The 24,287-nt window shown below is 42.9% G+C and overlaps 3 protein-coding genes across 3 annotated transcripts in view; 1 reads left to right on the top strand and 2 right to left on the bottom strand.

The window, feature by feature from the left end:
• Positions 1 to 2,789, top strand: part of LOC118312510 — a 33,511-nt gene extending 30,722 nt beyond the window's left edge. Inside the window, exons 63-65 of the mRNA XM_047333852.1 lie at positions 107 to 365; positions 573 to 701; positions 2,223 to 2,789. Of these exons, the coding sequence (XP_047189808.1) occupies positions 107 to 365; positions 573 to 701; positions 2,223 to 2,311 (477 nt within the window). The 3' untranslated portion in view covers positions 2,312 to 2,789. The remainder of the gene's footprint in view (positions 1 to 106; positions 366 to 572; positions 702 to 2,222) is intronic.
• Positions 2,790 to 4,387: 1,598 nt separating this feature from the next.
• On the bottom strand, positions 4,388 to 14,147 carry txndc11 (thioredoxin domain containing 11). Its single transcript, XM_035637161.2, has 13 exons — positions 14,014 to 14,147; positions 12,328 to 12,424; positions 11,880 to 11,999; positions 11,462 to 11,559; positions 11,110 to 11,239; positions 10,901 to 10,994; positions 10,158 to 10,270; positions 9,829 to 10,032; positions 8,246 to 8,957; positions 7,270 to 7,457; positions 7,018 to 7,130; positions 6,828 to 6,908; positions 4,388 to 6,477 (listed from the first exon to the last, which is right to left on the bottom strand). Exons 1-13 carry the CDS (start codon positions 14,136 to 14,138, stop codon positions 5,949 to 5,951), a joined length of 2,604 nt encoding a protein of 867 aa, XP_035493054.2. The 5' UTR covers positions 14,139 to 14,147; the 3' UTR covers positions 4,388 to 5,948.
• Positions 14,148 to 15,304: 1,157 nt separating this feature from the next.
• LOC118312515 (bifunctional apoptosis regulator) lies at positions 15,305 to 23,811 on the bottom strand. The gene is made up of 9 exons (XM_035637163.2): positions 23,480 to 23,811; positions 21,339 to 21,622; positions 20,552 to 20,650; positions 20,220 to 20,313; positions 18,172 to 18,344; positions 17,813 to 17,957; positions 17,390 to 17,569; positions 16,661 to 16,857; positions 15,305 to 16,477 (listed from the first exon to the last, which is right to left on the bottom strand). Exons 2-9 carry the CDS (start codon positions 21,620 to 21,622, stop codon positions 16,285 to 16,287), a joined length of 1,365 nt encoding a protein of 454 aa, XP_035493056.2. The 5' UTR covers positions 23,480 to 23,811; the 3' UTR covers positions 15,305 to 16,284.
• Positions 23,812 to 24,287: the final 476 nt, after the last annotated feature.

Raw genomic sequence — 24,287 nt, 5'->3', positions numbered from 1 at the left:
TGTGTCGTTAAATTTTTCAGTTTTCAGTGTGGTGAGAGTCCAGCATAGCTGATATAATAAGATTTTTCTGACGCACAATAACATGTCTCTGCTCTGCTCTCCCTAGAATCTGACTGTTAATGAAGTCAAAGGGCTTCTCGGCAGCAACCTGGCGAATTTGAAGTCCTATGAAAACCAGACGCTGGTACAGAGGTGGACCACGAGTCAGTACCAATCAGAGCTTGATACTCTGGGACTGGGGCTCACGGGCGGTAAAGCCGGCACCGCCACCAACGCTGCAACCACCAACTCCCCTACAGCCACCACCGGCACAATCACTGGCTCCACTGCAGCTCCTGGTTCCACTGGCTCCACTGCAGCTCCTGGTTCCACTGCAGCTCCTGGTTCCACTGGCTCCACTGCAGCTCCTGGCTCCACTGCAGCTCCTGGTTCCACTGGCTCCACTGCAGCTCCTGGCTCCACTGCAGCTCCTGGTTCCACTGGCTCCACTGCAGCTCCTGGTTCCACTGCAGCTCCTGGTTCCACTGGCTCCACTGCAGCTCCTGGCTCCACTGCAGCTCCTGGTTCCACTGGCTCCACTGCAGCTCCTGGTTCCACTGGCTCCACTGCAGCTCCTGGTTCCACTGCAGCTCCTGGTTCCACTGGCTCCACTGCAGCTCCTGGCTCCACTGGCTCCACAGCGAGTACTTCTACCACTACAGGTGGGTATTTAAAAAGGTCGGATTCAAACAGCATTTAAAAAAAGAAAAACTGTATTTTTTCAGGTTCTCTGAAGAAATATACAACATAACTGACTAGTCAAATATACAATTACAACAATTATATGAAGCATCAGGCAGTATCTTAAAATCCCCAATGGAATGAAGTCATTGAGCCTCAGGGGACTTTACAGGTCATTCTATTTAAAAGGTGCGTATAGTACCTGAAATGGATTTAGCCAATATATGTGCGTACATATGGTACACTGAATTATGAACTGTAGCTACCAGATTTATCTTCACAAAGAAATATCGTGAGATGATTATTCCTTCTCTCCAGTTCGGGAGTCCATCTTACTTTGTGGTACGAAGTCTGAAATGAGTTTTGCCTGATTTTTGAACTCTTTACAAAAGACCTCATTTGACCTTTTAATTTTTTTTGCCACTTTTGTCCAGCAACAATTAAAGCAACTGTTTCTGGGCTTGTAACTTGTAAAGCATCAGATTTTCATTTGGAGCAGTTTCAGCTGTCAAACAGAATGTTTCACCTCATTTGCATAGCAGCAAATAACTAATTAAAAAACAAAAACTTAACCAGAAAAATTAACACTTCAACATGTATCAGTGTGAAAAGAACTACATACAATCTATTTAAAGACACAGTGTGTAATATTTAGAAGAACTTGCTCACAGAAATTGAATATATTGTCCATAACTATGTGTTCATATATGTATAATCACCAGCAAAAAAGAACCAATGTTCTTTCGTCAACTCTGAATGAGTTAAATATAGTTCCATGCGGTGGACCCGACCTCCGTGTGAGTCTCCATGTTTGCTACGTCACGTTGAATACGGTTGTTGCACAAAACGGTTCCAGAATACGTCGCATTCGCGTTGCATTTTCGTGTCCCTGTCGGTCGCTCAGTTGGTTGCGGTTTGCAACTTTACCAACAGATGACACCTGAAAATTACAGAAGTTACACACTGGAGCTTTAAGTTTCACCCTGTTTTGATAACACAAAATAATGAATTAAAACTGAACGTATAAGAAACGTGAACATGATGAGAACTACCTAAAGTGACAAAGTATCTTGGGGAAAACATTTATTTCACGTGTACTTTGCCTTTGTAGTTTCGTCCCATCCTCTAACATGGAGGAGGCGGGGTTTATGACCTATATACTGCAGCCAGCCACCAGGGGGCGATCCAGACGTTTTGGCTTCACTCGGTGACAGTTGTCATTTCTGTCGTCAAATTTGCCCTATTATCAATACAATCTGCGCAATGCCACAATAAAAAGCTTGAAGACTAATTGAACAGCTCATGTTTTTAAGGAATGGTCCGTTGACAGTTTTTGAGAGCGGGCAGTTCAGAAGATTTTCTGAAAAGAACCTGGAGGGAGGGCACTGACCCCTCGAATCGTTGAGAGCCGCTGTTGTTAGATTACACATTTTGGACGTCTTTATCAAAAAATTGAAGGACAGTAAATACGGTGTTACTGATCTCTTGTGTTTCTGTATTAGGTGGCGGTTCCCGTGTCAGAGCAGACGCCGGCCTCTCCCTCCTCTTTGTCCTCGTGCTCCTCCTCACCTCTCAGCACGCCGTGGTGTGACGACACAGGGCCGATTAGTTACGCGGAAAAGATTATGAAATAATGTTGTTGTTTTTTTAAAATGTATCTGTAATAGAAGTAAATAATGTCAAAGAGATGGATTTCTTGTGCAATAACAACACAGCAGATTTGAATAATTTATTATTATCTCCGTTAGTTCTTAAGCGGCGAGAATGTTTTTGCTCTGAAAACTTTTCATGCATCATTTTTTTTAAATCTCTTATATCTGCTTTTTACCCCCCATATTTTTTTTAACCTTATTTTCCCCGAAGCTTAATTTTTTAAATTTTTTTTCATTGTTGAAATGAAGGTTAAACGAAAAAGAAAAAAAATGAAGGTGACAGTTTCCGCTGCATTTCTGTTGTTTTGTTATTGTTGACGTAATCATGTGTATTCATTATAAGACAGCACTTGCATGAGCGGTATGGCCTGGGGGCTTTATGAGATTGAATAATAAACGCTTTTTGTTTATCCTCGACTAGTTGTCAAAATTCATTTATCAGCTTAATCACAGTTTATTAAAGATGAGAAGGGGAATTTGTTATCATCGTGTAATTACATCCACACTAAAAACAAATGTAGGTACAATAACAACATGGATGTATACGCAAGTTTACATTTTTTAAACCAATGAATAAGAGGCATGAGTCGACATATGACAGCGTCAGTGGCAAACTTTATCACTGTCAGGTTCTTCGTTATTTCCTTTTCTAAATTCAACAGTGGTACATTCAGGAGGACACTTCTGTCTGGTGTCCACTTGTGAATGTTCCATCCCAAACTTTAATACAATATGATTTTATCATTTGTACATTTGCTGATTTTTAACATTCAGCGTCTTTTTTTCTCCCTCACATTGACTTTGGTGGAAAAGTTATTTCTTCTTTGGCGATGTTCACTACAAACATGTAGATTCACACAGATGCAATGACAGTAAAATCTAAAAACAAATTTGATCTTAGAACTAGTTCTGCAAACTTCTTTAAATGGAAATGTATTGTCAGGGTAAATCATTACTGCTGTTCAAGGAATAGCCAACATAATAAAAATCATAATTTTCAAAAAAAACAAAAACGGTGAACAAAGCTTTAACTATTTCCAAGAACTGGAGAAAGGATTTTGAAAATGATTGACCGCTTTGATGATGATTTATGATTTGAACGCTCTGGATTCAGCAACACACTGAGTGTCGGGTCTGTTAAACAAACTTGTTTTTCAGCCCTTTAAGTTTCATTTTTTTTATCTCGCTATTTGATATTCATCATCGCCGCCAGTGTCTCACATAAACCTGCTGTACGTTTCTACCAGACAGTGACGGTGAACGTTCAGCGGGCAGCTCGACCTGTCGTGACCCACGTCGGGATCTGAAGACTGAAACGTTCCTTCACGGTCTCATTCTGGAAAACTGCTCTGATAGGTTTCGATCAGACGAGAAGAAAACAATTAACAGGTTCACTATATTGTGTCAGTTCAGAATCATCGCAGGTGAACAGTTAAGATCATCTTTGATTGCCAATCCCATTTGACTTTGCCATTTCCTATAACATGATTTCTCACTGAATGAAATATTAAAATCTAACATGTTTTCATGTGTACAGTGGAATAAGAATGACAAAACATCGGCATTATTATTTAACCCTTTAAAAAATCAATTCTGCCATATTTAAACAATATTTATTCCCTCGGGGCTTCACTGCAGAGTAGTTAGAGCAAAGTAAAAAAAAAAAAAAGATTTAATTTACTGAACTACTGGTTTGAAAAGGAATATGGAATTAAAATACCTGTGCTAAATCACATGGATGAGCAGATGAGGTGAAATACTATTTAATATAATATACGGTATTAGTTTTTTTTAAGGAAGGAAATAGAAAGAGGCTGTATGAACTCAATATTTTAGTAAATGTAATTATCCATCAGAATATTCACATAATTAACAAACTGCAGATAAGCGATGTGATCTGACTGAATTTGTTCTTAATGAATAAAATTTTTGTACACAACCGTTGGGAGGATCGACTGCACAACCTCACACGTCAGCCACAATTTAAAAAACAACAACAACTAGGAAGACGATAATAAGAAGGAAGATTTTTTTTTTTAATCAGTAAAAACTGGTGCAATATTTCACATGTAAACAATTGCAGCATCTCAGTCATAATACCTGAATATTTACGTAGAAATAATATTTTAGTGACTCGAGGATCAATGATTTCTGGAAAAATAGATCAGTTTAACAAAAGAATTATATCCCCTTGGAAAAAAACGAAACGTCCTCGGGATTGAGTTCCTCTCAGCTTCATCAGTAGCCCTTTCTCCCCCCGCAGCCAAACTCTTACAGTTTACTGTAAATTCTCAAGACTGTGGCGGAGAGAAGTTTTCATTTCCTCTTATCCAAATTAAAGCAAATTCAGAACGTCATGCCTGTTCACGTTAGCATGATTTACATTTTTTCCACAGCACTCCGTCAGTACAGTAAGAATCCTATCAGGCGTTGCACTTTGACTTTTTACACGTCACTGGGTCGACACTTTCTTTTACAGTTCCCAGGACAGAAACGTGTGGTTCTGGAACCAACTACACGAAAAACAGAAAAGGGTTTTTGTTACTTCAATTAGTTGTTTATAAAAAAATTAAACTTCTGGATTAAGTTCCATAATACTCATTCATTTATTAATGGAAATGATAGTGTTTGCTTCGAGACACACATTTCACATTTGAACCTGCCGTCACCGACTGATCGCCTTCGATTTGACCCATAATTAGTACGAAAACATACAGGAAATTATTTGGAAATATATAGCAAACTGGGATTTATGGACGAGTAGAACAAAAAAAACATTATAGAAGCAGCTCCAGATTTTTTTTACATGAACGTAGGTCAAAACAAACATCAGGAAGTGTTGACAGTAGCTCATGATCAGGAGAAAGTAAAAAGTAAAATGACTGGAAGTTATTAAGTGTGAAAATTATAATTTCTGTTAAAATATTGACACTGAGCAGCAGAGTGACGAGTGTCACATGACTCAGTTGTTGTACCGATGGAAGCTGGTGCTGTGGACATTTACCCCCTTTACCCCCGTCAATGTATATATTTAAACCGGCCTTTGTTTTTTTGTGCTGCTCATCGGACGAGACCATTATTTGAATATCGTCTCTCATGTGCGGATTTACAGTAAGTCGGGGGAGGTGGAGAGTTTGGCTGCAGAGGTGTTTTAGTTGTTTTTTTTTAAATAGAAATTTTAACTTAGCTTCCTCCCGTTAACAGACCAGAACTGAGTCTCTGGACAGTTGGCACTGAACTCCCTCCCTACAGTGTTCGTCAGCGTTGATTAACTCCCACCGTCATCGAAGCCGTCTTCCTCGCTGCGTTTTTTTCCTTCTTCCTCTGACTTGATTTCCAGCCTTAGCAGCAGTCTTCGTGTTTCCCTCTAATCTTTTATGTCGGATCAGAGCTGTGGCCTCATCCTCCATTTTTCTCTTATGACATGATTTACCAGGTTGCTACACAAACTCCTCCTTCAAGCGTCATGTTCATCCTCTCTGATCTGATCGCAGCGTCTTCTTCTTTTTTCTCCCCCTCATCCATTCCAGCCCTCTCCCTGCCCGCCCTTCCTCGGGACTCCCTGCAGACCCGCGTTCACGACGCCATACGGCTTCTTCTCTGCTCCGCCTCTTTCCTCTCCGCCTCCGCCTGCTCCCGAGCCTCCGTCCGGTCCTTCAGCGCCCTCAGCAGGACCCGGAGCAGCGTGTTCTCGTTCAGCAGGTTCTCGGAGGCGTCCGCCAGCTCCTGCAGCCGTCGCACCGCCTTGCCGAGCTGCCGGCCTTTCTCCTCGCGCTGCTCCTCCAGGCTCTGCCTCTCCCGCTGCAGCTCGGCGTTCTGCGCCGCCAGGCCGCGCGTGTCAAACGTCAGGCGCCGGTTGTCGCGCCACAGCTGCGCCAGCTGCTGGGAGAGACGCTCGCGGGCGTGATGCAGCGCTTGCACTTCGCGCTGCAGCGCCAGGAACTCTGCCCGGAGGAGGGCGCCGGCTCCCGCGGCGTCTGACCCGACGGGGGACTTCACGGGTTTGTCCGCGTCGTGCGCGGAGCCCGAGTGCTGCAGGATGAAGTGGAGGAGGTTCGGCAACGTGATGGGCAGGTCGTCTGGAAACTTCACGCTGAAATCTTTCCTGAAAGAGAAGAAGAAACAAGTGAAAACAATTCCGCTGCAATCTATTTATTCCGTTTGGTTGGAATAGTGTAATGTTCTTTTCAAGTCCAGGTTTTTCCTGTAAATCACCTTTCATTAAGGAAGCGGTTAGTTATTAACTTTCATTATGTTTTAGTCTCACAATAACAAGAACAGAATGACATAAACAGGATATAGATTAGATATAAATTAGTCAAAACTGTATTACTGGAAAATGCAAATGTCACCAAATGTTTATGATTGTGTGTGTGTGTGTGTGTGCGTGTGTGTGTGTGTGTGTGTGTGTGTGTGTGTGTGTGTGTGTGTGTGTATCAGACTGGTTATTCTCACCTGTATCTGGGAAAGAGAAGGATGGAGGGAACGTGATCCACCATGAACTCCCAGGGAAGGTCATTGCGGGCAACATTCACCCTGCACACAGGAAAATTGTTATTAAATATGTTATATATTAAAAAACAAGCACTGCTGCCACAATATCTTCATACAGACGTAATAAATAAAAAAAAGACATGCTCTGTACCTGGCCACAGTGATGACGCTGTTTCCCTGTAACAATCTGGCCAACTGGATGATGACGTGGTTGAGAACGGAGCAGAATCCACACCACTGAGTGTAGTAAAACAGCAGCACATCCTACACACACACACACACACACACACACGCATTAAGCCAATTTCCTTGTTTGTGTATTTTAAAATGCACTTATGTATATAGTTCTTTTATTAGTGTTGTTTTGTATTGTGTTGCACTGTTAGCGTGTATTCTTTGTCACCTTTTGAAGATCCATGACGGAGGGAAGGAAGGAGGAGGTGGTCAGTTCCGTGATGAGGGGCCGAGGAGACTTGTGCCGGGGCTCGTCTGGGTGTCCGGCCTCCTCTTCGCCTCCCTTCCTGCTCTCCTCTCCGACCAAGTGTCTCTGCAGGAGACTGTACGGAGCGCTGAAGTTCCTGATGAAGGCCTCTGTCAACACACACACACACACACACACAAACACACACACACAGAAGCAAAACCATGAAAACAAGGGAATCGCTACAAGAATCACATTCACATACGGGACCGTTTTTTAACGTGGTAGAATGACAATAAAATATTTTTAATTATCTAAATGATGCCACATAGCCGTTAAGTTACTTCTCGCACAAATTCACTAACATCCTTGCATTTATTTTAAGCCTCTCAATATTACAATTGTTTTTCACATGGGCATTTAAAAGTTAAAGACCATGTCAGTAACAAGATCTTGTGTGTGATTACTTTGTAGTTTTATAATTACATTATGATCTAATGTGTTATTATGAATACGGCTAAAAAATTTTATAATACTACAACAGCGAGGCATTGTATGGAGTTGATGACAGTGACTTGGATTGGTGCTAGAAAGCCTGGAACTAAAAGGCATCTTTTTTGTTGTAATTAATGTTTTCTAGGTAATTGGTGTCACAACATAAATTAAAAATTGGCTGAATGCAGTGGTTGAGAGACTGAACTATGTATTTCCAAAAATAGTGGTTCTCCGAGGGCCCTCTCACCCCTTACCAAAGTAGTAGTAGATACTTTATTTAGGCGCAAGATTTGGTTTAGTCCGCGCATCACGACTCAGCACGAGAATCTGTCAGCTAATCTACTGACCAGTGACTTTGAAATGTCTTCCCTCAAGAAAGTAAATCTGGGTCCCAGAAGCGTCACCCCTGGGTGTACCTAACAAGTGTCCACTGAGTAGTAATATACTTATGTCCTGGTCTTACCCAGAGACTCTGTCAGTGTGGTCTCCGCGCTGCGATGGAGAACATAATGAACCTCGTCCTTCAGGTTCACAATGGCTGCGAACGACCCGTCGCCGCTCCCGTCGCCGGCCTCCCGGTGAAGAGCAGCGGTGCCGTTGCCCGTCGCCCCGAGCCTCACCGCCAGAGGCCAGTTCAGAGCGGCGTCCAGCAGGTAAAACCTGAGCGTCCTGTTGGTCTGACACCGGAGCCCCGCGATGCCATCTCCTTCCGGCCGGGTGGCGGAAGACGGAGGGATGGCGGCCAGAGACGGGGGCGTGAGGGAAACCCTTTGCATGTCCGGCCCCTCTTTGGCTTGGGAGTCGCTGGGATGAGGTTCGACTTTTCTGCAGCAGGCACTGTTTTGACTGAACGGGCTGTAGCTGCTCAGAATGGTGCGACAGCCCACTGGGGTTGCAGTCCCTGCGGACACAGGGTCGGGTCGTCGGTGGAGGCAGCAGTGTCGGAGATGAGGCGGCAACTGGTCCCGCCCCCGAGTCGTGGAGGGGAGGGAGCAGCGCGTGGGGGAGCTGGTCAGACTCGATCCTGACGAGCCGAGACACACCTCACACACACCTGTCCTGGAACCTGGGAGGAGGAGTGAGTGGCAGCACAGCAAGTGCGACGTGAAACTCTTGTCCAGGCCCAAGTGGTCATTATTGTCACATGAATGATATCGCACAGCGATGTCAGCAATCTGAAAGACAAGAAAAAAAAAAGAGAGTAAAATTAGATGTTAAAAATAAGTTGAAAAGCAGTAAAACACGATAAGCGGGCGGCTGTGGCTCAGGAGGGTCGTCCACTAACCAGAAGGTCTGCGGTTCGATCCCCGCTTCACATGCAGAAGTCTCCTTGGGCAAGACACTTAACCCTAAATTGCCTCTGACGGCTCTTCCTGCAGGTGTATGACTGTGACAGCAAATGTGCGGTAAATAGAGGCGCTGCATGAACGAATATGAGATCAAATCAAATAAAAATTGTGGGAGAACAAACAAAGGGTAAAGACAAGAATGTGTGCAAACAAAAACACAAAAAATATATTACACTAATGTACAGGAAAGAATAAAAAAAATCAAATCACACTAGAACCTTGAATATGGAACACAGAGCAGACCTTTACTAGAGATGAAATAAAAACATGGAAACCTTTCTACGCTATAGGTCACATATTTTTATGTTCAGATTTTAAATTTAATGGCAAACTGCTGAGGTTATTATAGATGAGTCGAATGGAATGGAGGATTGAATATGTTGGACATTCAACATCTGAAATCCCCTTACGGCGGTTAATGAGATGCACAAGACTGCCATTGTCACCAGGTGTTATTGATACCAACTCCTGGCTGGCATCAGCATAAAACTTCTGAATTGACATTGAATAATTTTCACAAGCAGTAGTGGGCCTAAAATTGATCCCTGTGGCACACCACAAGTGAGTGGGGGGAAGGATGAGAACCAGATTTAGAGCGATACCAGAGAAACCTACCAATTTCGAGAAGATTACGTCAAGTGTGACGGTGCATTGTGTCAAATTGCAGCTAATTTTTTTCCCCCCTGTGCATGCTGACCTGGTGTAGAATGGGATTGGGCTTGGACCCGAGTGGATTGTGCGGCAGGAACAGCAGCAGCGCCGGGCCTTTAGTCAGCTCCCGCTCAAAGAGGCGGGACTTTGTTCCAGGGGGCTGCAGCCATTGGAGGACGGTCTCACGGTGCTCAAACACCCAGCTGCAGATGGCCTCCGACGTGAAGTTACGCTCCAGTCGAGGGAATATCTGACAGAATAGAAAAACACGCGGGCACAATGTCAGTGCAACGTCTTATACATCCAGTATTTAAATATATTTTCTAGCTGGGGTTTTTTTTGTGTAGTCTATCATGGATTGATGACATTGCTTACCAAAGAGGAGTTAAATCTCCTGTGGAGGTAAACAGTCTCATCTTCCTGTAGTGAGATGGCCTCTGCCACCTGTCTGTTGGTCACGACCCCGAAACGTACAACGCCGCGGAAATCTACACCAGAAAAACAGCGAGATTCAGGAGCCAAGACTGAAAACTCCATTCCTTTCAATCCTCACCAACAATATATATAAAACATATATAAGATGTTCCCTAAGACATAACCTACAATTATGTGATTGGTCAATAAAATGGCAAAGAGGAAAAAGCCCATTCAAGATTCAAGACAAAGTAGTAATATTTTTTTAACGAAAGAAATTCCCAAATTCTGTTTCCAGCTTCTCAAATGTGAATATTTTGTAGTTTCCTTAGTTGTTTTTTTAGTGGAAGTTAATTGACAAGCTTTCTGTTTTGAACTTTTGACCAGACGTGATGTCACTTTGGGCTCCGTGACATTGTGATGGGTAATTTTCCAACAATTCCAGACATTTTAATAGACCATAGAACAATCAACTTAAAAAATAATCGGAACAGAATAATAAGAATAAGAATAATTGCTGCTTGGAGTCATAATTCAGAGCAGTTTCACACAAAATAAAGAGATTCTTGAATTGGTCTTATTGGTTAAAATGATTAACTGAATTGTCAACAATTATTTTTATGCTAATCGACGTGACTGGACATGATCAAAAAATTCTATGGGTTATAAGAACTTGTCTCAGGGCTGCAAGATTGTTTTCTTACCTCTTTTGAGGGCCTGCAGGGCAGAAGACAAATATGTGATGTACCCCGGCGGCAGCGGAGAGGAGTTAAACTGGAAGAAACCCACCACTCGAGGCTAGAAAATACAAACAATATGGCGACATTATCGACCAGCGGCCACAGTCAGGGACAAACTCTGTGGGTGATTCTCTCCATCAGATCATCAGATGGCCTGAGGGAACAACAGATACCTCGTGGTAGGAGAGGAAATCTTCAAGCGTTGCTCTCGACGGGAGGTAAGTGAGCGGCGTGATGACTCGGAGGATAAAACTTTCCACGTACGGAGCCACAAATGGACCTTTGTACTCTATCGGCCCAAACCTGCAGCAAAGAAACACAAAGGCAGACAAAGGAAACAATGCATCAAGTGATCTAACGCATCGATGTCGGTACTTTTGTACATGTTGTATGCCGTACAACATTAACATTCTGGCGAAAGAGCAGAGGACTTGACATGCAGCGAGGGCCGCACAACAATACCATGAAGTCGTCACCCCAGACTTCCACTAAGCTGAAATGAACTGTGATCCTCATCTGCCTTACCTTCTATAAAACAGATGGATGATGGGATACTGGTAGAAGTGGTTTTGCCTCCTGCACTTCCCCTGACTGTACCAGCAGTTAACAGCCACAAACTGCACCTGCAGTTTTGTGAGAGGGCGACGGAGAGACAAGAAGTTATCCAGACCACCGAGTATATATTCAGCTTTTATCCTGTTTCATTGATTTTACAACATAAATGGACCTATAGCTCTCTGCTGCTGCTTTTCATTTTTGATTCTGAACACAGGCTACAAATACCTCTTTATATAAGCACTTTACATAACAAGCCCTTGTTTCATTCTGGAAGTTGTATCTAGACCCTTTAGAGGTTTAATGTATCTGTGTACGCTGACTGGCACGTCACTGTAACAAGTCAGTTAAGGTTACTATGATAACCCTGCAGAGCGGTTCCCTGTACCTGTTTGGCCAGCTTCGAAGCCACCTGCTGCACTTCCTGTCGCGCGGCCATGGAGTGAGCGCACCACGGTGCATAGAAGAAGATGAGCGACACCTCTGCCACACTCCTCAGACGCTCCACCTGGAGGGGACAATGTCCACGTCGTCGGCACGTTATCGATGTTATCGTTATGTCCTTAAGCATGCGCTTGAATGTATTATTATTGCCCAGATCTGCGGTTGAAATTATTTGAGAAATGTCCAAAACAAAGGAGCGATTGGGAGCCAGGGTCCAATCAGATCCAGGCTTAGATGAAGGCCCCTCCGTTAGAGCCAAACTCAAATCCACTTCTCATGCGAACTTAATGATATCTAATGACGCAAAATCCCAGTGATGCCAAGCTCATCATGACCAAGTCAACTTTTACATCCCGTGTGTGTGTGTGTGCGTGTGTGTGTCTGAATCTCACCTGGTCCAGCTGACCCAAGAAGAGGTCGACTACCGGGGCCTCGGCAGAGAAGAACCGCACCGGAGGCCGAGCTGCTGCCACCACATTCTCAGCACGGCTACGGAAAGAGAAAAAAAAGATTCCAGTCTAAACCAGGAAGCACAACATACCAAACAATCTCTGGTTCCGTCTTGTAAATTCTGGACAAGTGTTTCTTTTTTCTTTTCCCGTTTTGTACCACTGTAAAGTGAATATCTCTGCATCTTAGCATCCCCTCGTCCTTGGTCAGAATGTAGGGCGCTCGATGTCAACGAAAACCTGCATTCCCATCCCCATCTGACCTACATTTTTTTTTTTCATGTTATGCATTTGAGAATATTCGATGCAAAGTTTTGCCCAATATCGCAATAGTGGTCATGCAATTAGTCCATAACTTTTAGGATAACCCTAGAAATATTTTGAGAAAAAAATCAAATCTAGTTTTTTGACACTACAACAGGAGAAACCTGCAACGTACTATCACTTCCTTGGTACACATTTCTGGCACCTGTGCGAAATCCGGCAACTGCTTAGAAAAAAAATTAAAAACTACACCGCTAAATATACAATAAAAACTAATGTGAATGTTGGGTTATTAACTGGGGGAAAAATTGATGTTTTTAGACTTGGTGACAGAAGCTTCTGATGATGATGGTGATGATGACAGAGTTGGTCATAACTCTATTGTCTTCAGGGTCATTTATAAATACAGTAGCCGAAACCTTCATTAAAAAACACCACAGTTAAAGGAGCACGTGCAGTGACACTTTATGGAAGTAGGGCTGCAACTAACAATTCTTTTCATAATCGATTAATCTGTGGATTATTTCCTCGATTAGTTGTTTTGGTCCAAAAAAGTTCTTTAAATGGTGAAAAATGTCCCAAGATGATGTTTTGTTTTGTCCTCACACCAAATATATTCAGTTTACTGTCACAGAGGAACAAAGAAACCAGAGAATATTCACGTTGAAGCTGAAATCAAAGAATTTAGACTTTTTTTATCATAAAAACTATTTGAACAGATGAATTGATTATCAAAATAGTTGGCGATTAATTTAGTAGTCGATTACTAATTGATGAACTGTTGCAGCTCTGAACGGCTATTTTCTTTTTAGACTGAAGCTTCTGTACAGAGGCGCAGTGGGTGATGATGATGATGATGATGATGATGATGATGGTGATGATGATGATGACAGAGTTGGTTGTTACTATATTGTCTTCAGGGTTATTTACAAATACAGAAACAAAAACCTTCACATTTACAGGAGTACAGCACAGTGACAATGTTTGGCAGCACAGACAGTGTGGTAAAACGGTTTTAAAGCATTAGGTAATCCTCTTATCCTTCTCCACATCATAATGAGGAGCAGCTCATTGCCTCCTGACTAATGCTACATCAGCTCAGTTATGATGTGTTCACTAGTTCCCAAGTCAAGCTGCTCAAACAAAAACAAGCTCTCACACACACACACACACACACACAAACACACACACACACACAAGCTCACACACACACACACACACACAAGCTCACACACACACACACACACACACACACAAGCTCACACACACACACACAAGCTCACACACACACACACAAGCTCACACTCACACGCACACTCACACTCACACACACACACACGTTACAGGAGCTGCTTGTGTGTGTACCTGCACGTGAACTTGACAGCCAGCACGAGCAGCACGCCGAGCACGATCGCCCCGCAGAGGAGGTCCGGTCTCCGGGCCATGAGAAACAGCACCTGCCGGAGAGACTGCCGCACCCGGCGCAGCATTACAGCCCGTCGTCGGCTCCGCGTCCCATGTAGACGCCCCGGCTGTCCGTCGGCCCGACGGGGGGGAGGCGGCAGGACTGGTCGGACGGGCCACGGAGCTAGCCTGGATTGGACATGAGCGCCGCCGGGCTGCACGGTAATTCAAACACGGTCGGACCAACCTTTCTTCCCCACGTCGACTTTTCACTTCCGCAACCGGGTGCGCGCGTGTGTGTGTGTGTGTGTGTGTGGAGGGGGGGGGGGGTCGTCCTGGAAATGTTGTCGTCGCTTTAAACGCACGATACGTTTGAAAAATTCGTCATCTTAACGTGTGTACACAATTATCTACAACCTAATATAATTGTGTCAAAGAGAATAGAAACTGGTTTGCTTAATTATTGTACTTTTAATTGGTCTCGTTGTTCTTTCGTTTTGAGTGCGACGCGCTCTTTGCACACGTTCCCTACGTTGTTATGGCGACAATCACTGTCTGCCGTGACTGCCGTGGAGCGCTAGAGGGCGCTCGTTCCTGAATCTTCAATCAACTCAACTTTATTTACAGTTGTTAACGAGCAAATACAAGATACGACCCCTTAAGCAAATGGATATTAATAATATACTATGCTTTTCTTCAAATGTCACTGCACTCATAGATGGGTAAAGGCTCAATCACACACAATGACTAAATAGAATGAATATATAACGTGTGTTAAATATAAATGTAATGTATGTATATTTCATATATAGCTTTATTTTATAAAAATAGAGAAAAAATAAATAATAAAAAATAGAGACTAAAGAGACATTAATATAATAAAGATATATTTTCATTAGATTGAAATATATTTTAGATATATGTATATTTTCAATTAAATATTATATATGTAATACAATTAAATACAATTATAAGACATAATCACGGTGGGAAAAGCAAGATGTGTGCATTAGATGAAATTAACCAAACAAATATTGAAAAATCCCCCATGTTGCAATGTTGTATAAAGTGAAACAAAAAACAGTAATACAAAAAATAAGTCTTCTACACTTGTTATACAAGTACAAATATTTGAGATATTTGTTCCACGAATGACATTTCAGACGTCAAGATCGTCACATGCCCAGGCTGTTTTTTTCATTACAGTTTAATTGTCCAGCAATTAAACTGTAAACAAAAAACAATAACAGGATAACATTTAAAAATCTTTATTTTTCCTTTTTCATCAGAGAACCTTGAAGGACAAAATCACAGTGTAGAACCTTTTTAAGTGCAACTGAACAATGTAAAAAAATAGCATGTCTTTGATTAGTTCTGCCCACCCAGCACATGTATATGTCATGTCTACTGCAAACAAAACTATTATGAACAATTACAAAAAAAGGTGCAACTCAAATCTTTGTCAGGCTGTACAAGCAAATAAAATCTGTTTCAAACAGCTTCTCCTTAAAATCACTTAAAAACAAAAACAAATCAGCATCCCAAAAATAATTTTAAGAACATAAGTTTTATTCAAATTTAAGTGCCACAAATCTGTGAAGGGAATTCATAATCACGTTACCAAACCTTGTGGGATGAATCGACGGACGGCTCTGTCGCACCGAGATCGCAGTCGTAGCCAGAGCAACAAGAGCGAGCGCACTGAAATGTATGCAGAATAAGGATTTGTATCATAATACTGCATAATTCAAACTGATACTTATCGAGCAAAAGGTGATTTGAAAATAGTTACAAAATAGTTCTTTGACTGGACGACCCATCTCAGTGCTACAAAGCTATCACATGCCAGTCTTCATCGTCACCAATGAACAAACATAACTTATCATTTGCATACCCCCCCTCGCATCATTTAGAGTAGGCGGTCTGGTTGGAGAGTCCAATGCATTCATCTCTCTGATGTTTTCACCGTCTCTCACTTCATTGGTTTTTGCTTCTCCCACAGTAGCTCAGAGTCTCTCTCTCGTCTTGTTCCACATGGCAACCGTTGCAGCTCAAGAGACAAGACATGAAGCGAGAAAACTTCATCTCCAACAGCAGCAGACGAAGCCAGCCTTGTGAGCTTTTAATGCTGATAATAAATAGTTTTCAGCAACTGGCTTTCTGAGCCATTGACTTTTTATGTGCTGTTGAACTGCGTGGCACTGAACGGGGCACCGGCTGCATGCGGTGTGGTCACAGCGCCTGCGTTTCAGGGTGCATCAGCTGCTGTACCACCAGGTCTATGTTGACGACGGGACTGAAGTAAAGAGCCCAGTAGAAGAAGCAGTTGCACACAAACTGGGGGACGAAAGGCCACAGCAGGGCGAAGGCGAAGCCCTGAGATAACACCTTCCACATGTGGTTCCACATCTTGCGTGGCAGAGTACTAAAGAAAGAGGAGGAAAATACGTGTTACATACGACTAAACTCCAGAGGGAAACAAGAAAAGAGAAATGCGTGTAGTAAAGACAGACAACACGCCCGGTGACGCTGCAGGGAATGGGAAGCTCCAGATTTAAGGGGAACTAACAAGAGAAATTGCCCCGGCCCCTCCTCCCACTGCATGTACCTGAACCTGGCTCTTGTCCAGAGGCTCCATAGCGCACAGCCCTCCAGAACCGACAGCAGCATGGCGTTGACGATGATGAAGCGAGACGTCCAGTAGTGGACGGCCAGCCAGTCCCAGGCAAACTCCGCTATAAGCTGGTACGGAAGCAGGACGTACTTCACCAGGAACTCGGCCCACTGTCGCCAGTTGGGCTCCGACTGATAAACACAAGAACGTTATAGAGCATAAAATGTACAATTGCTAATAACAAAATACTCAATATTTAAAAACATGTATATTTACATGCAGATTGACAATCGGGGTTTAAATTAACACAATACTAGTTGCAGTCTAAATGTTCACTTAATCATTTCGTGCAAATCCTTCGAAATAAAATCTTTTAATTAAATGTTTCTATTTTACAGAGACAGATTGTGATGAGAGCCCTCGGCTCTGTCTGCACCTCTAGTGGCATAAAATCCAAAATTTTAGGACAAACCAAACTAAAGAGATTTATCCCCCCTCAAATATTCACAAAGGTAAAAATCAAATAGACCACCACACAAAGAGTAAAGTTCCAGTACCATTTTAGTAAGTATATGTGACTGATTGCTGCATCATCTTATCTCCTTATCAACAGTAACCACCACATCATGTGCGTTTTCCCCCTTCACTATTATTAAAAAACTGGATATATAAATTATATTTCGCCCACGGTGACTGTGTTTTGGGGTTTTTTCAAAGCGTCACCTGTGTGTGGAGGAAGCTGCTCTCCACCGGTTGCTCCATGTGCACCATGGCCGGACAGCAGGTGTGCATGAAGGGCAGGAAGGTTTCCGCGTAGTCGAATAGATACAAGTAGAAGAGAGTGAGACGCGGCGAGCGCTTCAGCGCATACAACAGGAACAGAGACTTCCCGGCGTTCACCGCCTGGCAGGAAGTGACAGAAACAAAACGTATAAGTTCATATAGACAGAGAAATAGACTTCGACAATATCAGGATTGGGCTCACTGGTCAATCACATAATGTTATCAACAGTTTATCTGTTTGTCAGATTCAGTTCAGGCCAGCTACTGCTACTTGTAGAATCTCATTCTATGACAAACACTTCTCAGGATTAGAACAAATATCTGCAAAACCCAAGTATTTGGTGGAACAATCGTGGAACTCACTTTGTATTCCCAGAGGTTCTGCGGAGGTTTGACCCCCAGGGCTTTCACTCTGTCCAGTTCGGCCATAACAGCCCGTCGGTGCGCCTGGTTCTCGATGCTGTAAGGCGGCTTCGACAACTCTTCGTCCCCCAGCATCAACAGCAGCCTGAAGCGAAGACATCACCACCACGTGGCATGAGCATGAGGAACACCCACGAGCTTCCACGTTTTACTCTGTATCGTTAAGAGTATTTTTTTTTCTGTAGGTTTTTTCTTTTTTTTAACACAGATCCTCACACAGGAAAAACTATAAATATTGTCTCAATTTTATACCTTGAAGTGTATCTACATTTCAAAATCCCGTATTGTATTTTTTTTACCTTCCGTTGACGTTTTCCTGTTGGAAGGGTTCTCTGTAGAGCTGGGCCCAGGGCCCCAGGTGCTCCAGCCAGGACACCACCTCCTCCGCCGTCCAGTGAGACACCGGTTTACTGATCAGCAGGTCGTGCTGCTCCGCCATGCCACCGCTCCAGTGATACACCAGCACCATCACCTGGAAACACACACACCCCTTCGTTTACCCTGCTCACACCACACCAGCATGTTTTGCATATGTACAGTGGGTGGAAAGAAAAGAGTTAGTTCAACAAGGGGAGTAAGGGAATAGAGATCCAGTAGGAAGTTTGATGCTGAACTCGCCATGCTTCTTCTAATTTGGTGAGTGAATTGCTAATAATGCTAACCATGGCTATGTAGCGATAGTAGTTACTTACATATACACATTTACTCTTAATTTTGACCTAATGAGAACGTAAATGATTACATTAATACAAGCTTGAACTGAACAACATCCTGATCACAGCTTTGTAAACAACCTGTCACTCATTTATTTGCAGTGTTAACGGAGTCAATGGTTTAAAAGTTGCCAGTCAAAGGGGAAAAACTCTAACTGTGTGTTTCAATATGTTTTCACCCTTCATCCTAATGAAGGCTGTAATTTTTGTAAGTTTCTGGCGGCATCTGGTTGTAAAGTTGCAAACCGCAACCAACTGAGCAACCAACAGGGGACACTTTGTGGTGGCACACCGCTAATTCCTTCTCCGTTTTCCGGCAGCCGCTGAAAATTCAACGCGAATGCGTTGTATTCTGGAACCGTTTTGAGCAACAACCGTATTCAACACGACGTAGCAATCATGGCGACTCACACAGAGGTCGGGTCCACCTCATGTCACTATATTTAACTCATTCAAAGTTGACGAAAAAACATGGTGATTATACATATATGAACACATAGTTATGGACAATATATTCAATTTCTGTGAATAAGTTCTTCTAAATATTACACACTGTAGCTTTAAAATGATCAAAAACACAAAGTAAATTCTCTACCACAGAAAAATGGTGATTAGCAGAGCGATACAAGTGGCTCATTTTTAGCTGCAGGAGTCGGTGGGTCTTTCTTGTGGGAAAAGATTCCAAGCACAATTCATGTGACCCAAGGAAAACACAAGAGGCAAAAGTATCCAGATCGACAGATGATCTGCACACACAGGGCCAGGCCTGAAAGCTGATTCAATCCCTGAGCTGGGGTCAAAAACAGGACCATGCTGTCACCTGTTAGCACAAATGTACTGCCACGTGGCAAAACACACACGGTGGCGTTGCTCCCAAGAACTGCCACATGGACAAAATAAACATGTACTGTCTGAATCATATGACTACCCACCCCCTTCGCCCACCACTTTGGTAATATTACAAACTGATGATGTTAAAATCCCTTTGCATATAAAAAATAACTCAAAAATAAAGATGCTGAATTCAAACAACTTTTTTTTTGCTTTTATCCAAAGGTACATTTGGCAAAATCATGATAGTAAAAGATTGCGCACAAAGAAAAACTAACGTCATTGTTTGGTGGTTACTGGATCGTGACAATGGGAATCAGCGTGAACTCAAACCCTTCACAGCGCAAACTGTATCTTTATTGCTAAATAGTTTTATTTACAAATCCAATACTGCAAACGTATTTAAGTAATCATTCACTTATCCTGTTGCTCAAATTTTTTATTTGTTCGTTTTTTTCTGGGTATTTGTGGCAGTTTTATTAAGTAAGCAGAAAAAGTTTTGCGTCTGTGCCAAACTTTGTCAGCAGGCAAAGGGTTTTACTGCAGAGTTTCTGTTTTTCTAAAACCAAACGAAAACCAACTATAACACTGCAAAAAAAACATTTGAAAACTGTTCAAGTGAGTTTAAGTTAGTGCCTCAGTGATCTTTCTTTTATATGTTGAATTATTGTGTGACTAAATAATAAATCTATCAATCACCCTATTAAATGGGCAACTAAAAACCGGGTGAATTGGAAAAACTACTTAAACAAAAGATAATATGATGTGTTTTTTTGTTTGTGCTACAGCTGTTGGACACTTACGGCCACGCATGTGAGTGCAGTTAGGACGCCAGAGAAGAAGAAGCCTGCTCCTTTGTGCTTGTTTGTCCTGGATCTGCCCAAGTTGTCGACATATCTAAAAACATGTAGAGCATGTAATCCTTAGCTTCAGTACAACAACTGGAACAAATATCATCATTGTCAAAGAAGAACTCCAGTAATTTGACACATCTGGATGTTTTGGATCTGAAAAAGACATTGATCCTGAGCCTGACAATATTATAGGAATACAATTCTAAATCGAGGGATTTCTAACGTAAACAATGCAGACACAGTGTTCTAAAGCTGTGTCGTGTTGTAGTAAACTGTGCTACCTCTGGAAGGCCAACAGGCTCCGGGAGATTTTGGGGTTGTCCTGGATCACCGCTCTCCTCTCCTGAACGACGTCACTGAACAGCTTTTCAGTTGCATCCCTGAGAGGAGGAGGTTTACGTCAACACGTGGCAAGTGGTGATAGTGAAATGTACGACAAAAATGTCGGGGTGTTGGTGTAGGTAACGGTTATGTTAAGGCGGCCACCCTAGCCGATGCTGCTTAGCGCTGACTTGTACGGTGGCCCTGAAGTGGAAATCACAACGGCAAATCAAAAAACACAACGGCAAATCACAAAACTGATGTGGGCAAACAATGTATAAATAAAGCGTTCAGCAAAAACATTAGTTGTGAGGACACTTGTGGACTAGATGTATTTCCCAGCCACTTACTCTAACCATAACCATAACAAGTAGAAGCCTGACACAAACCCCTCTTTACACTAACCATAACCATAAAACCAGGTCTAAACAATAAAAACGCCTAAATATTTCCTCACAACGATGGCTTCACAATTTGTCCCAGTGGCCATTCTGGGCAGCCAGCAGCAGACAGACTGAAAATCAAAATGTAATAACAGCTTATCTAAGTGAGGGTTTGCAGTTTGCTCTTCTCTTTCTTTTTCATCTTCTTCCTCTCTCTCAATCCCTCTCATGTGGTGTCACCACACGACTCCACTTCCTGCATCTGTTGTTTCAAATCAAAATTCGCTCTGCAGTGTTGTGTGTTGTGTGAACTTGCGACTTGATGACGATGCAGCAGCAGCGGGAACACCGTGAAAAATCATACCTCAGCAGTATGTTGATCTTGGGAAAGCCTTCCCACTTCTCCCGGCACTCGGGACACTCGTTCTTGTGCGAGGATTCCCACCACAGAGCCAGACAGTGGCGGCAGAAGTTGTGGCCGCAGGTCAAAGTGGTGGGGTTCACCAGGATGTCGTAGCAACAGTGGCACGAGAATTCGAGTTCTGAGATGTTGCCGGGGTCCGGGCCCTTTGACTGGGACAAATCCGATTCGTCGAGGGGGTCGTCCATAGGTGTTCCCAGTCTGTCGTCGGATGAATCCCACTCCATCTGTTGCAACACATTCAAAAAGAGGAAAACAAGGTTGCAAAGCAGGGTTCCTACACATTTTCCACATCAAAATGCCATACCTATTTTTCCAGACTCAAATTTCCTTCCTCTCGCTAGATATTTCAGACCATATTAGATTACTGTACTATCACCTAAACCTAAGAATCTTTGTGTTTCTGTAGGCTTAGAATGAACCCTCCATGTTGCACGTCCATGTGTCTGTTTACTGTAGCCCAGAATGGACAAACCAAACATTGGTTCTAGGGAGAGAGCCTTTTACATTTTCTTTCATTACACAAAAGGCCACCGTAGTTTCAGCTGCATGCCTGGAATGGGAGGGGATGAGGGGAGAGAAGTATTCAGTTTGGAACCTCATCGCTAAATGCCACTAAGGTCTACACCCTGAACGCTTCGTGTCTGTTTGCTGCTGCTTCTTTTCACTTAAAGATTAAAAAGAAAATACAGTGGGGTCCAAATGTGTGGCAGCACTTTCCCCATTCAAGTGACTAAGATGAGATAAGATTACACTTTATTATCAGATTTCTCAAATTTGTCTCATGTCCCTGAGATGTAAACAGTTTCACATAACTAACAGCAAAAACCCCAAAAATAAAGCAAATACATGGACATACTTATAGCCTCATTATAGCCAATCGAGAAAATAATCGTCAGATTGCAGCCCTAGTCCCCCACTGTATGTTATTTGCCCAGGGAAGTATAAACTTTCACTTACGTCTGTGTGGCAGCTACAAGTACTTTTTACTTGGGTATGATGATTTTGAATGCAGGGCTTTCTGCAGTTTGGTATATGAGGAGGTTTTATCATATATATGAGACTACTACTTCTCCCCCTTCCACCACTGACTGTGCAAAAAGGAGCAGCTTCGTCGCGTGAAGATGCAACAACAACAGACTCAAAATTCAGTTGTGGATTTGTTTCGTTTTTCAAGAAGGCGTGTCATGGTGGCATTGAGTAAGAAGAAGGAGCTGGTGTACACACACAAACACAAACACACACACACACACACACTAACACACTAACTAACACACACACTAACATTAACAAACACACTAACACACACACTACCTAACACACACACAAACACACACACACTAACATTAACAAACACACTAACACACACACACACACACTAACACACACACTAACTAACACACACACACACACACACACACACTAACTAACTAACTAACACACACACACACACACACACATTAACAAACACACACACACACACACACACACTAACATTAACAAACACACTAACACACACACACACACACTAACACACACACTAACTAACACACACACACACACTAACACACACACACACTAACTAACTAACACACACACACACACACACTAACTAACTAACACACACACACACACACACTAACTAACTAACACACACACACACACACACACTAACATTAACAAACACACACTAACATTAACAAACACACTAACATACACACTAACTAACACACACACACACACACACACACACACACACACACACACACACACACACACACACACACACAGTCGACAGCCAAAACCATGAAGCAGACCAGGAAGTGACATTAGTTTGGACACTGGCAGGAAACGTTCACTTGTGTGGACGTTAGCTGGGGGCTAAGCTAGGCGTTAGCTACAAGCTAAGTGAACACCACCACAGCAGCAGCAGCAGCAGCAGCAGCTAACCGAACTACTCTGCTGCGAGGCAGAATGAGAGGACACCTTACTGTCACTACAGACACCGGGGTGTATTGTCGTTAGTCAGACCGATGGTGTCAGCTGACCACTTCTACTGAACGATAAGCTAACAGCTAAGTTACCGTCGCTAAGTCGTGTCGCTGCGCCTCAGGAATGTGCCCTGACAGGTGACCGGCTGGAGGAGGAGGACATCTTCATCATCTTCATCATCATCTCGGCGGCTTGTCGTCGGTCAAATTCAAGTCGAACCGCACACGGAGCACTGAGGTTGAACGGCTGTGGCCATGGCTCCGCTCTGCTGATGCTGCCTCTCTCTCTCTCGCTCTCCCTCTCTCGCTCGCGCTCTCACGCGCACGCGCACACGCCTACCTCTGACCTCACCTGTCCAAAACTCATCACGTGGTGCCTTCCGGGTCCCCGGAGAGCAGATGTTGTGAAGGGGCTCAGCTGATTTCAGCCGTGTGGCTTTTAAAAAGCTGCTCCAGTTCAAAGTTCAGACCACACGTCCTCCTGTCACCAGCTCACCACTGGACCTGGACTCAGGTCTACGGCTCTATAACTCGTCAGAAACTGGGTGGCTTCAGAGTCAGAATCAGAATCAGTTTTATTGCCAGGTAGGTAACAGGTTACATAGGGTTAGGGATTTTTTTTGTGTGTTATTAAGGTGCATGTAGCAGTCAATATATATACACAGAATTAGAAAAATTTTATTAAATTAAATAAAATGAAATGAAATGTAATGGAATTAAAAAATTTAAATTAAAAAATTTAAATTAAAAATTAAATAAATTTTAAAAAAAAATTAATTAAAATTCACACTATTTACAATAAAATTACAATAAATATCTGGGTCACAGGTGGTTAAATGTGAGTTTGGTGGATTGCGTTAATATAACGTGTTATGTTCATGGGGAAGGAAGGGAGGTGTCA

This window comes from Scophthalmus maximus, chromosome 8, assembly GCF_022379125.1.
Source record: "Scophthalmus maximus strain ysfricsl-2021 chromosome 8, ASM2237912v1, whole genome shotgun sequence".
NCBI classification, from domain to species: Eukaryota; Metazoa; Chordata; class Actinopteri; order Pleuronectiformes; family Scophthalmidae; genus Scophthalmus; species Scophthalmus maximus.
This window is presented reverse-complemented; position numbering and strand designations above follow the sequence as displayed.